The sequence below is a fragment of the Cibotium barometz genome, chromosome 25, assembly GCF_041138505.1.
Source record: "Cibotium barometz isolate CiBa-2024 chromosome 25, ASM4113850v1, whole genome shotgun sequence".
Lineage (NCBI taxonomy): Eukaryota > Viridiplantae > Streptophyta > Polypodiopsida > Cyatheales > Cibotiaceae > Cibotium > Cibotium barometz.
In genome coordinates, this window is record NC_141070.1 from 54,487,209 (window position 1) to 54,501,769 (window position 14,561).

The 14,561-nt window shown below is 43.4% G+C and overlaps 1 protein-coding gene across 5 annotated transcripts in view; it reads left to right on the forward strand.

Moving 5' to 3' along the window:
* Nucleotides 1–13,800, forward strand: part of LOC147624740 (uncharacterized) — a 59,528-nt gene extending 45,728 nt beyond the window's left edge. For all 5 annotated transcript variants that reach the window (XM_086819771.1, XM_086819774.1, XM_086819772.1 and 2 more), the window contains 2 exons: nt 10,321–10,652; nt 10,751–13,800. In XM_086819771.1, coding sequence (XP_086675897.1) covers nt 11,973–13,073 — 1,101 coding nt within the window. In that variant the 5' untranslated portion in view covers nt 10,321–10,652; nt 10,751–11,972 and the 3' untranslated portion in view covers nt 13,074–13,800. The remainder of the gene's footprint in view (nt 1–10,320; nt 10,653–10,750) is intronic.
* The last annotated feature ends 761 nt before the right edge of the window (nt 13,801–14,561 follow it).

Below are 14,561 nucleotides of genomic sequence, written 5' to 3' on the forward strand. Positions count from 1 at the left end.
GGTTCGGTTAGCTCTACCGAGGTAAACCCAGACACACGGGATGCTAGCCTCGAAGCTCGATCGACAATGGAGAACTCGGTTGCTACTTCGCTCGTCAATCTAAACCAGATGACTCGGTAGGGGGTGAGATTTCAAACACTTGTGCCAACACATCCTGCGTGATATGTCCCTGTATCTAGAGGGTCTTTGTTTGGGGGTCGAATGCGTTGATCATTGACTCCGCTAGTGAGTCATGGAATCTTGGCGAACCGCCGCTCAAGGCCATTCAATCTCAGCATCCTCCGCGTTTTTGCTTCTGTCAAGCTGATCGGGTGGGGCTTCTCCAATTTGCGTATTCTGGGCTGGTTCTTAAGGGCGGGAGGATTGTCGGAATCATATTGAGAGGGGGGGAGTTGGTCGCCACGTCTGTGCGGTGGAAGGAGGTTGCGATGGCTGGAGCTAAGTTTGAAGAGGGTGGTTTGTGAAATGAGGAGGATGATTGGAATTTTTCTTTTGTAAGTGGCTGATTCCTTGCAATCATTTTTGGTGAAGGGGTAGGTGCTGCATTAATGCACGTCTCGTGATGTGTGTACGCCATGTTCTGGTTGTAATGAGAGGGTAATATTTCATGATTGCTTGCAGTCTACGTGTCGCGCATGCACCGCTTCTGCTCTGCATTTGGTGTAAACTGCTGCTTTCTGTGTCAGTTACAGTATGAATCGGGATATTTCCCAAAAATTCCATAGATGCCTCGGTTGGGCTATCGACTTGCCACAAATCCGAGTAGCGACTAGCCTCCGAGTTTGCATGCACCATGTTTACTGTTGGTTCCAAAGTAACACTTCGACACTCTTTTACTCAGCTGCCATTGACTCGGCCTGGAATGATGTTTCCTTTTAGATCTTCGAGGATAACTGTCCCATTTTCAAAAACTTTTGCTAACTTGAACGGACCTGTCCACCCGATCTTGAGATTTGTTTTAATAGGCCCCATTTTTGCACCGTAGTGCAATATGAGCATGCCTTATTTGAATTTCTTTTTCACAATATGCCTATCGTTCCATGATTTCCGCCTTCTTTGGATTACCTGTTGTGACCACACCACTCGGATGTGCAATTCATCCAAGGAGTTTAGCTGTTGCAATCGTCTCCTGATTGCCTCGGGTTGCCCTAATTTGTGCTTGGCTGCAACTCGAAGACTCGATACCAGGAATTCCATTGAGACTACTGCTTCCAAGCCGAAGGGCATTCGAAATGGAGTTAACGAGGTTGTGACTTTGAATGATGTTCGGTAGGCCCATAAGGCAGCATAAAGTTTGCTATCCCAATCTTTCCGATTTGTACTCACTGTGGTAGTTAGGATTTTTTTTACTTGCTTATTTGACGACTCGGATTGGCCGTTGCATCGCGGATAGTATGCTGTTGAAACTCGATGTTTGATGAGGAAGTTTTCATTCAGGTCCTCGATCACTTCATTGAGGAAATGAGATCCTTGATCACTCACGAATTCTAAGGGGCAACCAAATCGAGTGATGATATTCTCATATAAAAACTTGGCTGTGCTTCTTGCTGAATTGTCTCTTGGGGCTTTTGCCTCGACCCATTTTGTTGCGTAATCTGTAGCCACTACCACATACTTGTTGCCTGTATTTTGTGCTGCTGGGAATGGGCCGATGAAATCCAATACCCATCTCTGAAATGCCTCCCATGGCTCGGTAGGTTGCAGCGGCATGAAATCTCAGAATCTTGGTCTCTCAACTCTTTGGCATATATCACATTTATCTGCTTTGGCTCGAGCATCTTGATGAAGTGTGTGCCACCATAAGCCTGATTGCAATACTTTTCGAGCTGTTAGCTCTCCACCAAAATGTCCACCAACCAATCTTGCATGAGCTTCCTCCAATACGATTTCTCATTCATGAGGTAGAACGAGTCTTTTTAGTATCCCGTCGGCTTCTTGCCGGTACAGATGACCTCCTATGATTGTAAATTTCCAAGATTTGATTGCTAGTTTCTTCCTCCTCGAGTTTGTCATTGCCTCGAGAAATGTTCCAGTTGAGAGATATTGCATGATCTCGGCATATTCTACTTCCACTAGGTCGATTGCAAAGAGGTCTACATGGAGTAGCTCGTTATTTACTCCTCGATCTTCTGTGTCCGAAACCCCTTCTTCGGGTGGTGCTGGTAGTCGGGATAAACAATCGGCTCCAACATGTGTTTTACCTGGCTTGTGAATGATTTGAAAATTGAACTCCTGAAGCAGCAACATCCTCCGCACTAATCTGTCTTGTATCACTGTTTTGTTAATTAAATATAGCAAGGCCTGGTGATCAACATAGAAAATGAACGGATTACCTAACAGGTAGTGCCGAAATTTTTAAACACTACATATCATGCCGAGAGCTTCGCGCTCGGTGGTGCTGTAGTTGGACTCGGTTGGGGTCATGAGTCTACTTGCATAATAAACCGGGTAGTCCATTTTTCCTTCTGGTCATGCCAATATGATGCCAATTGCATACCCGGATGCATCAACATGCACATGGAATATTATATCCCAACGAGGCTGTCTGACAATGGGTGTTTCTTGTGCTCGTTCTTTCAATTCTCGGAATGCTCGAGATAGGTCTTTATTCCATACGAATTTGATATCCTTCTTGGTCATTTCATACAATGGTGCAGTGATTTTGGCAAAATCTCGGATGAATCTTCGGTCGAAACTGATGAATCCGATGAATGACCGTAGTTGAGTTAATGTTTGAGGATCTGGCATCTTTTGTATTGCCTCGATTTTGCCGAGTTCTATCTATATTCCTTCTTTCGAGATGATGTGGCCGAGTAATATTACCACCTTGGTGCAAAGTACACTTTTTGTTGGATTTAGGGAGATTCCTGCTTCCCTACATTTTGCAAAGACCTTTTCCAAAAATTTGAGGTGTTTTCCTTCTGAGGAATACACACAAAAGTCGTCCAGGTATATTGCAATGAACTCCATCAAAAATTCTCGGAAGGTCCCCACCATGAATCTTTGAAAAGTAGATGGTGCGTTCCTTAGCCCAAATGGCATCACCCTGGTTGCATACGCGCCCCATTCTGTTATGAAAGCTGTTTTTGTTTGGTCCTCGGGTGCTACCAATATCTGATTATAACCACTGCACCCATCCATGAACGAGTACATCTCGTAAATTCTCTGGCAATCTTGGAAGCCAAATCCTTATGCTCCCTCCAGTTTGTATCTGTTTTCTTGATTTCTTTGGGCATGGGTTCCACTGCTCCCTTGGATCTTGTGATCACATTTGCTTCGGTAGTTCTCAACTCGGACTCGACTGCTCGGCAATCGGGTGCCACTTCTTTCCTTTCCGAGTTTTCTTTTAGCAATTTTAGATGTTCAGCCCACAGTTAGCAGTCTGCTTTCATGTGGTTATCCCTGCAGAACCAGCATTTGAGGGGCTCTCTTGAAGAATTTTGAGGGCGTTCTCGGGATCGATCGTCTCGGTACCTCGGTCTTTCGGGCCTCGGTGGCCATGAGTCGCTTTTCTCCTTGAATTCGTGCGGCATTCATCTTACTCGAGAGCACCTGGTGCACCATTTTTTCAGTAACGGTTGTCTCCCTCGAATTCCCATATCCCTTAAAGCTTTTCTGAGTTCTGCCTTCAGTGTGTCTTTCTTCGGGTACTCGGCTTCTTCGTCGGACACCTCGATTTTCTTCTTTGTTTTGAGTTTGACAGTACCACTCTTCTCTAGAGCTACTGCTCGATCCAGTAAATCTTCATAAGTTTTGGTAGGATTTACAACCTTGTAAGATCGTAAATCCAGCTATGTGCATCCCGTGATCAGCCAAGCTGTCAGCGACTTATCATTCGGTGGGTTGCTTAGTTGATTTATCAATGCTGTGATCCTCAAGACAAAATCCTGCATAGATTTCGATTCTTTCTGTTTGAGCTCGCTCAATTTGGTCCGTACATCTTCCTCGTTGATCTCTGGCCGAAATCTTCGCAGGAATGATTAGGACATGTGTTGCCAATCCTTGAAGTAGCCAATCGGAAATTGATTGAACCACCTCTGTGCCGTTTTCACAAGAGTGCAAGGAAAGTAATTCATATACTCGTCTTTTGTTGTTGCTCCCTGAATGTGGCATACCCGCAGTAAACTCTGCAAATGGCTGTAAGGATCTTCCTCCTCGGCTCCTCAAAATTCTTGAAATTTGACTTTTATTGGCACTTTTGAGTTTGCTCATAGTGCCTCTGGACTCGAGACCACCTCCTCTGGTCGCGAGCTACTTGTATCCATGGTTCTCGAACTCCTTCGAGTTTCGTTGGCGGGACTTCGAGTTTCTTGTGCCGGGCTTCTGCGAGCCGAGCTTCTTCGAGTTTCTCTTTCCGAGTGGAACTCTTGTTCGTAGCTCCTGTCACGGTAGCCGCCTCATGGGATTCTTTCCGCTCCCCTTGTTACTTCGCGATCCGTGACTCGTCTCGTGTCCCCATCGGACATCCTCCTCGAGCCTCATTCAACGAGTATTTTGGCTGCCCTTAATTCCTCATGCCTACCTCAACGGTAACCATCACTGTCTACCGTTCGTGGGTTGGCCTTTGCTTTTGTTTTCTTTGGTGATCTTGGAATGTCTTCGTACGCCTCCTCATACTCGAACTCCGGTAATCTCCTTGGTTTGTTCTCCACGGGGTGATTTCGGTTGATTACGTTCGAGGTCTTCTCTCGGGTTCCATCTCTTCGATGGTGTCGCGCCTGCCACTGGTGCAGTTTCTTCCAATGCTGCCTCGGCAGCTTTATCCGGGCTATCTTGGGCCTCATGATCAGTTTCCTCTCGTGATCCTCGGCCTGTTGCTTTCTTTCGTGGTTCTCTTGGAGGTATAGGAACTCTTGCTACCACTTTTGGAACACGTTCCGCGGGTACTCCCCATTCTAGATTGGCTGCTTGGCCTCGATCTGATTGGTGTCCCTTTGCCGCCATTCATGTGTAATCTTCATTTTCTCCCTCCTCCTCTTGTTGTTGTTCGCGGTCTGGTGACCGCTCGGAACTATTTGACACCCCTTTTTTCAAAGGGGATCAATGGCGGACATTGTCGCTCTTCAAAAATCAAGGATCGGGTGGGCCGTCGGATTTTTGTGATCCATGTGTAATCCCTGTAAATCCAAGTGTGAACCCTGTGTGATCCCATCTTGGCATTTGGCTCCCTTTACACAAGGATCACAAGATGGAATCACACAGGGTTCACACTTGGATTTCACAGGGATTACACATTGATCACAAAAATCCGACGGTCCACCCAATCCTCGATTTTTGAGCGACAAATTCCGCCATTGATCTCCTTTGAAAAAAGGGGTGTCAAATAGTCCCGAGGCTGGTGACATGTCCCATCTCACATTTCGAAGAGTTTGCTCGCATCTCACGGTGTAAAGGCTTCTTTTGACTGACTGTGTTGTCGGCATTTTCGAGTGTTCCTGACTCCCCTCGGGCTTCCCGCAGGCGGATGTTCTGAACCCCTCTTGTACTCGACTTCACGTCCTCGAACGTCGTGTCTTCCGCTTTTCCATGTACTTTCCTTCTGTTCCCCAGCAGGATCGCCAAATGTTGACGGTTCGGTTAGCTCTACCGAGGTAAACCCAAACACACGGGATGCTAGCCTCGAAGCTTGGTTGTTGACAATGGAGAACTCGGTTGCTATTTCGCTCGTCAATCTAAACCAGAGCTTGGGACATAAGCGTTTCGTGGAGACCGTATGGAGATGGGGGAAACACGATGCAATCGAGTTATGCTATTGACATGTGAAAGGAACACAATAGGTGAGAATGCCGATTATATTCCATTCAATAGTTGTACAACAGTCGGGCTAGGCCTCACCTCGACTTATATCTAGCTATCAATCGAGTCTGACTTCTGCCTAACAATTGCGGGCAGACTCGGCCTGAGTAACCAAATGCTAGATGTCTAAACCACCAACACACAAGGTGCCGAATCCACTCGACTACCTGTGTAGTCTTGTGAAAGGATATCAGGCTGAAGCTTGGAAGTTCTGCACCCCGAGGAATCACCCCCTTGCTGCTCCAATCTCATTGAGTTATCGTCTTCTCTTCGTCCGGTAGTTCACCTCTACCCTGAGTTCTGCATTGGTGATCCTCTGCAGCCTCGTTGCTGATGTTCTGCGTGCGTTATAGTCTGCTCTCCCCAGCTCTTTTCTTCTGCGTGAGTGATCGTCTTCTGTTTCTTCAGCTCTCGTCCCTCCACTCCTTATCCAAGCTGCAACCGCTACTCCGCTACCTTGGGTCCTGCTACTAGCCGTTGCTGCCATAGTGAAGACCGAGTTACTATTTTTAGCCTCTGACACCTCGGATGCCCTGTACACTGACGAGGTTGGTGAGCCTTGGTTGGCTCGGTTGACCCGAGGTTAACTCGAGGTTGATGTTAACCCAAGGGTCAACATCCACGCCAGGCTTGTCAGGTCTAAAGAAAGAGGGTAGTTTTTGTATGTAGTGTCCCCACACCATGAAGAATGGGAGTTCTTTTTTAGCCACTTGTTGGAGTAATTGAATTCTGGGCATTATATTGTGTTTTCTTGCACATGACCATACTCCCACATTATAGCAAGTACAAATAATTTCTAAGAATTGAATGCATCCGCTTCGCAAAATGATTCTTTCTTTTCCAATGTGATATGTCCTAATTTTTGAATATTTCTTTTCACTTGAGACCTCCGTTCAAATCTAGAATAATTGTTTTTTGATGATAACCTTGTATACCTAATTCCTATGGATCATGGGCTTCTACACGCTACCTCTCTTCTGTGTTTCCTGTGCCATGTCACGTCCGTTAAAATCCTTAAAAAGTAAGCGATTGCATATGTCATTATATATTAACAATGTGTTTAAATTCTATTGGTGGACAACAAAAATAAAAATGATTCTTTGTATTCATGGAGCTACCAAAACATGCATATCAAGATTTATTGGTATTTGTTCCATATTCGTCCAACAATATATTGCCTAGTGCTTCTTGTAGTTGTACATTGGTTTGAGAACTTTGAAGATGAGCACCTCTCTTTTTTTCCTTGTATGCACTACCAAGGGATTGCGTCCTACCTCCTGAGGGTTGAAGTTCCAATTCTTGAATTCGTGTGTCTACTGTATTATCCACAAGGGCATCTTTTTCTGGAGCTATACAGAGTAATCCAGTACTTGACGATGAGGCTTGATTCACTTCTTTCAATTCATTCATCATTGCATCAAGGTCTTGTCCAGTAATGGGTTGTGGTGGGCTGAGTTCTATGTCAGATTCCTGAGAGTTCTGTGTTGATGGAGCATTAGCAGGTGCTCCAAAATTGTGTCCACACCTGCCCATTGCTATAAGTATTCATTCTTCTCAATGAGTGCCATGCATCGTCCCTCCAAGTCATCCACCTCTTCTTCCATGGAAACAAGAAAAATACAATGACGCTTCAATAGGATAGCTTGCTCGGTCACAATGCCACCACTAAACACATCTATAACATAATGGTCTTTGTGGCAAAATGACTCTACCAATCCTTTGATGTATGTCTTGTTCCACCTCTCTGTCCCCTTTTCTTGAGAAATTGGAGTGTCTTCTTCACTTTCATCTTCCAAGTCATGAGTTGACCAAGATATTACAGGACGTGTGCTTCCACATATCAACTGACTTTTGATATTATCTTCATTCAAGTACACAAAAGCCACCATTACCTGGAAATCATTACATATAGTGTACGATTGTTGTGTCCTAGTGGCATATCCTCCCCAATTTATTTTAACTATCTTGCCTTGACTTGTGAAAGCATCTTCAATCATGACAGCCACACGAGCATCCTTGAGGAAAGTGATAAAGACAAATTCATCTTGGTTTGTAACAAAGCCAATAAGATCACAAAGTCATACTAATCCCTCAAAAGACCATGAAACACTTAACATTGTGCTATCAAATAAAATAACCCCCACACAAATATCCAACTGTGGAAGTGTGCCATGTGCATGGATAGCATGCTCAAATTGAGACCCCACATAGTGAATTGACCAAGGTATTTCTTTCTCTGGTTCTACCCACCCTCTTTTAGGGAGATCCATGAGCTCCCTTATGACCACGTGGTTGTGATCCAAGAAAGTGATGGATCTCCACCCTCCTCTTCTTCCCAAAAACCACACGATCGTGGGGAGGAGGCCAAGGGAGATCCATGAGCTCCCTTACGACCACATGGTCGTGAGAGAGCTCATGGATCTCCCTTGGCATCCTCCTAATAACGACCCCGTCTTACAACCACATGGTCGTGAGAGAGCTCATGGATCTCCCTTGGCATCCTCCTAACGACCCCGTGGTCGTTAGGAGGATGCCAAGGGAGATCCATGAGCTCTCTCACGACCATGTGGTCGTAAGGGAGCTCATGGATCTCCCTTGGCCTCCTCGCCACGATCGTGTGGTTGTTGGGAAGAAGAGGAGGGTGGAGATCCATCACTTTCTTGGATCATGACCACGTGGCCTTAAGGGAGCTAATGGATCTCCTTCGGCCTCCTCTGAATGATCGCGTGGTCGTTGGGAGCATGCCAAGGGAGATCCATAAGCTCTCTCATGACCATGTGGTCTCGTAAGGGAGCTCATGGATCTCCCTTGTCCTCCTCGCAATGATCGTGTGGTCTTTGGGAATAAGAGGAGGGTAGAGATCCATCACTTTCTTGGATCACAACTACGTGGTCATAAGGGAGCTCATGGATCTCCCTTGGCATCCTCTAAACGATCGTGTGGTCATTGGGAGGATGCCAAGGGAGATCCATGAGCCCTCCCACGACCATGTGGTCACAAGGGAGCTCAAGGATCTCCCTTGGCTTCCTCCCAACACCGTGTGGTCGTTGGGAAGAAGAGGAGGGTGGAGATCCATCGCTTTCTTGGATCACGACCACGTGGTCGTAAGGGAGCTCATGGATCTCCCTTGGCCTCCTCTGAACGACTGGGAGGATGCCAAGGGAGATCCTTGAGCTTTCTCTCACGACCATGTGGTCACAAGGGAGATCTTGGATCTTCTTGGCCTCATCCCAACGACAACGTGGTTTTTGGGAAGAGGCAAAGGGAGATCCATGAGCTCTCACACGATATTACCAGATGAGGTTAGATATTACTTTAGATGAGGTTAGTGTAGGTTAGATATTACTTTAGGTTTAGCAACCACATGGTCGTGGAGAAGAGATAAAGGGAGATCCATGAGCTCCCTTATGACCACGTGGTCATTGTGAGTGGTTCTCCCTTCACCTCCTCCAAACGACCACGTGGTCGTTGGGGGATGAAGCCAAGAAGATCCAAGATCTCCCTTACAACCACATGGTTGTGAGAGAGCTCATGGATCTCCCTTGGCATCCTCCCAACGACCACGTGGTCGTTAAGAAAGTGATGGATCTCCACTGTCGTCTTCTTCCCAACAACCACGCGGTCATTGGGAGGAGTCCAAGGGAGATCCATGAGCTCTCTCGACCATGTGGTTGTAAGGGAGATCTTGGATCTTCTTGACCTCATCCCAATGACAACGTGGTTTTGGGAAGAGGCAAAGGGAGATCCATGAGCTCCCTTACGACCATGTGGTCGTTGTGAGTGGTTCTCCCTTCGCCTCCTCCAAAACGACCACATGTTCGTTGGGGGGATGAGATCCTAGAGGTGACCAATTCTCCAAATCAAAAGGGATTTTAAGCATTGTGAGAGGAGGCCAGAAGGTCTCTCACGGCCACAAGGTTGTGAGGGAGCTCATGGATTTCCTTAGGCCGCCTCTGAACGACCACGTGTTCAGAGGAAGCCAAGGGAGATCCATGAGCTCTCTCACGACCACATGGTCGTGAGAGAGCTCATGTTCAGAGGAAGCCAAGGGAGATCCATGAGCTCTCTCACAACCTTGGACTCCTCCCAATGACCGCATTGTCGTTGGGAAGAAGATGACGGTGGAGATCCAAGAGTGCCCTTCTTACCAAGAGTATATCACCTTCATGCTCAATAGTTAATTGTAATGTTTATCACATAGAAGGGAGCTCTGGTTTTTGTGAGCCATGTAATTGATGACGATGACCTCCTTCTAGGATTGTAATGGATGTCCATGGGACTACTAGGATAATGGGAGCCTACTTGTATGGATGTCCATGGGCATACTTCTAGGATAATGTGGAGTGAGCACAATAAAAGAAATATTTAGAAATTATCTTCATTGAACCTATAATTTTTTACCAAACTTATGAGGATATTTTTATATATTTTGCATTGTTGCCAAAGTAGTGTTGTCCAAAGTAGTATATGCAAGAGCTTCAAATATGGAGGACTAAGTATTAGTGTTGTTGTATCCGTGTGCAGGTTTCCCTAGTACAAAAATGGAAGAATATCAGGCATTTGGCAAAGTGGCACTATATAACAAGGGTGAGAATGTGGCAAAAGGAACAATAATTTGTGTGGATCGAAATGGTTCATGCCACTTCCAACCCTTGGGAAATGGTGTGGTGTCAGTGTCAATTGACATGTGCTATGTCCCTTGCATCCAATTGCCGTACGAATCTCTTCGGTTGAAATGGCTGTGGGTAGTGTTGTGCGTTGGCACACAGATTCAATGCAACCATTTGTGGAAGATGCAAACCCTAGCAAGACATCCACTAAACCTTTGTCGGAAAGATTGTCTCTTCAAATACAAGGTTTGGACAAATACAAAGTTAGAGAGAGAGAGAAAGAGGGTTGTCAAGACATTCTGTATAGGACCTAATTTTGAAACTATGCTCGTTTTATTTTGCAGGGTGTCCTGAAAATGATTCTTCAGACAAAAAATTTGAGGGAGAAAAGGTACAATGCAAAGCGGGATGGGTCAGAAGAAAAGTTTCGATGTGGTCAGATATGCAACAAGAAATGGTAGGAGAGGGTCACATTTTACTCGTTCATCCTTATGAGCCAATTAATTGTGAGGAACTAGGAGATCATGATCCGGGGATAGCCGTATCTGGAAAAATGTTTCAAAGTGGTCTTGAGGCTGATGAAGACGATGGACTTGGAGTAAGGTTGGTGAAGTGGCCAATTCATTTGCTTACATTTTCAGATGGGAGTAAGTTGAAACTGGATGACATTGATACTTTAGATGGCAATATTGAATTTATGGACTTTGATTATGACAATGATGGTGATGTAAAAAGTGGGACAGCTATGAAGAAAAGACCTTATAGAATGATTAATAGAGGTGCAAGGGGCAATAACAAAACACAAGGAAAGTTTGGGAGTAAATGCGATGTAAGTAGTGTAAGTAGTGTAAGTACTGTAAGTTTGGGAGTAAATGCGATGTAAGTAGTGTCCAAAAAGTTTCAACTTTTGATTGTTGCAAAGAACGTTGTTGCCAAGTGGCTGAGCGTGCAAGGATCTTAGAATTATGGCAACAATATTGGGGTCAAATTTTTGAGGATCGAGTCAACTATATTTATGAAACATTGTCAATGGCACAAGAAGGTGAGAAAAAAGTTGCCCCTTGGAGGAAGCACAGTTTGTTGTCTTGCATGGTATAAGATACATGGTATTTCGAAGGCAACCTTCTATCGATACAAACGACAATATGATCTTGGTGCATGCAAAGGTATGCATGGAAATAAGGGTTTGTTGAGAAAGTCTTTGAGACATGTGGAGATGGGGAAAGCAATCATTCAAACATTTGTGGAAAATACTGCAGAGAAGATGCCACATAAGAGCCGCACAATGGTGCATGGAGAAAGGGATACTCATCCCTTCTGTGTATAAGCAAGTTGACATATTGAATGAAGTGAATGCTACATTGGAGGGGCTAAAATATAAGACATTGTCAAAGTCTACATTTAGTAGGTTATGGAATACGGTCTTTAAGCAAGTCAGTCTCTCAAAAAAGAGCACTTTCTCCAAGTGTGACACACGTACAACAATCAAGATGAAACTTGAATCTACAAAGGTACAGAGTGAGGGAGCATTTGCTACTAAAACGAAGAGCACATAGTTTACAACAAATGTCTTGTAGAAGCTTATATTATGCATGGCGCTTATCTTCTGAGCTAGACCCGGACAAAATTTTGTGTATCATACATGACAAGATGGACCAAGTAAAGACATGCATTCCAAGGTTGCAACCCATACCAAAATCTTTGAACCGTATTATGCAATTGCCTGTGTCATTGTCAAGGATGTTGAATCATGGGCATGGACAGCTACATGGACAGCTAGTGTATGGAAACTTTGCATTGCAATTTTGGAAGAGTGATCCTAATTTTACAGTAGGTTCGCTTGCATTGTGCTTACGTAACCTTGAGAGAAAGGACAACCACATGTATGGTGTACTCTCCAGCAAAGAACCACATATGCAGGAAATATTTGCAACTTTGTTGGATAGAGATGCATTGGATTGCCACATGCAGGTAAAGGGGATTGTAAACAAATATGATATTATGTCTTCCACAGTGACAACATCTGAAGAAACAAGCTTGGTACAAGATCCAGGTAAAGGCTATAAACAACTTCCACACATTTTTCTTCCCCAAGTTGACAATTGTGGAGAAGAGAACAAGAATAAATATTTGTTTGCCTACTTATCATTGCTCATTGCACATGGAGTTTTTCAAATGGTGCAACTAGGCTTCTTGATGGTTGGTCATACACATGAGGACATAGATGCTTTGTTTAGTCGATTCTCTGAGACACTTAGGACAGATTCTGTCTTTACATTGCCTCATTTGTTGAAAGCCTTTAATGAATGTGAATCGAGTCGGCCTGCACCTTTTTTCATACAAGAAGTTCTTGACTTCAAGGGGTTTGTTAAAGGGTACCTATGTGATGGGAAAGAACAGTTGGTGGGTCACTCCAAACCATTACAATTTTGTTTCTACCTTAGTGATGGAATTCCAAAATTTCAATATATGATGCATCCAAAGTTGGCCCAATGGCTTCCAGTCGGTGGTATAGAGATATGGAAAGAAAATGCAGATGGTAAGCCAATGCTCCCAATAGGACAACCAAAAGCTATTACATTACACGAGTACTTAAACGACAAAGATTTATGGATTGAGGAAGCATGTGGAGTATTGGAGATCTTGGATGGACAAGGACAAAAGTGAAAGATTAGACAAGTCATATAAATCATGGATGCTTCCTGTAATCAATTATTGGGATAAAGTGATGTCTTGCATGAAGATTCCTACTATGTGAAAGGAAGAACTTTGCCATCCATATTGGCCAAGAAGCCAATGGAAAGATAGCATGTTGAATGAACTTGATGAAAGGGATGATGTTGATGTTAAGGGCCTTGATGACCTTGAAGATCACTATGTTGGACCAGCTTGTGATAAGCCAAGAGAGGGATTTAATCCTTTAAATCCCTCTCTTAAATGTGAGGAAGAATGATTTTGTCTTGGTAAGGCCATGTGATGATATATACCCAATTTGGATGGGTGTCGCAATGTCAGATGTCCAGTTAAATAGCTCATCAACAAACTTCAAAAAAGTAGTCATACATTATTGGGCTCTTACAGGAAAAAGGGGATGTAGTGATGCGGTTAGGTGTAAGAATTGTTGGATGAAGCAATGGCAATGCAACAAGGAATTTGACCTTGCAAGGTGGGAACACGTGGATTCAATTGTTTGGAGTTGGAGCACAACCAAAGCTCCCACTGAGAAGTGCAAGGTTAAAATACCACGAACATCTTGTGAAAAAGCACAAGCCAATCTCAAAATGGCAAAGGATGTAGAAGATCAAAATGAGTATGTCGATATAGACGATATCCTATAGGTACAAGCTTGTAATTTTCCATTGCAATGGATGATAACATGTTTTGATTTTGGCCACTTTCGTTGTGTCATTTTCTATTACTATTATGTGTTGAAATATTGTCCAAGAACTTATTTGTAAAGAGTAAATATAGTTTGATTGAATTTATAAAGTTTAAATTCAAGATTTATTTTACTTTATTTATTGTAATGTATTTGCATATTAAGAATCATTTTGAAGCAAATAATTTATAATGGGTAAATTAAATTTATTTTATTTTAATTTAATATAATTTTATATTGATACTTATTTTGTTCTTTCAATTGTTAAAAAAGACGATGTATGCAATGAAGACCCACTATAAAACATATCAAGTTTTATTTGTCTAATGCAAATACATGGTCAAGAAAGGCAAGCATACATTCTACAAGTCACTTTTGGAAAGGAATCTTCATGTAAATGATCATAAAGAATTTGCAACAACACTAACCTTATTTTTATAATTTCATTTATTTTACTTTAATAACAAATTTATAATTATTTTGCTCTTTGTTAAGAAAGATGATCTATGCAATGAAGACCCACAATGACTATAAAACATATCAAGTTTTATTTGTCTAATGCAATTACATGGTCAAGAAAGGTAAGCATACATTCTTTAAGTCAATTTTGGAAACAAATGTAAGTTTTATTTGTCTAATGCAATTACATGGTCAAGAAAGGCAAGCATACATTCCACAAGTCAATTTTGAAAACAAATATTGAATCATACAGTAATGGATCATAACAAATTTGCAAGACTTACTGTTCACATAGATGACCACTTTGACATGTAATT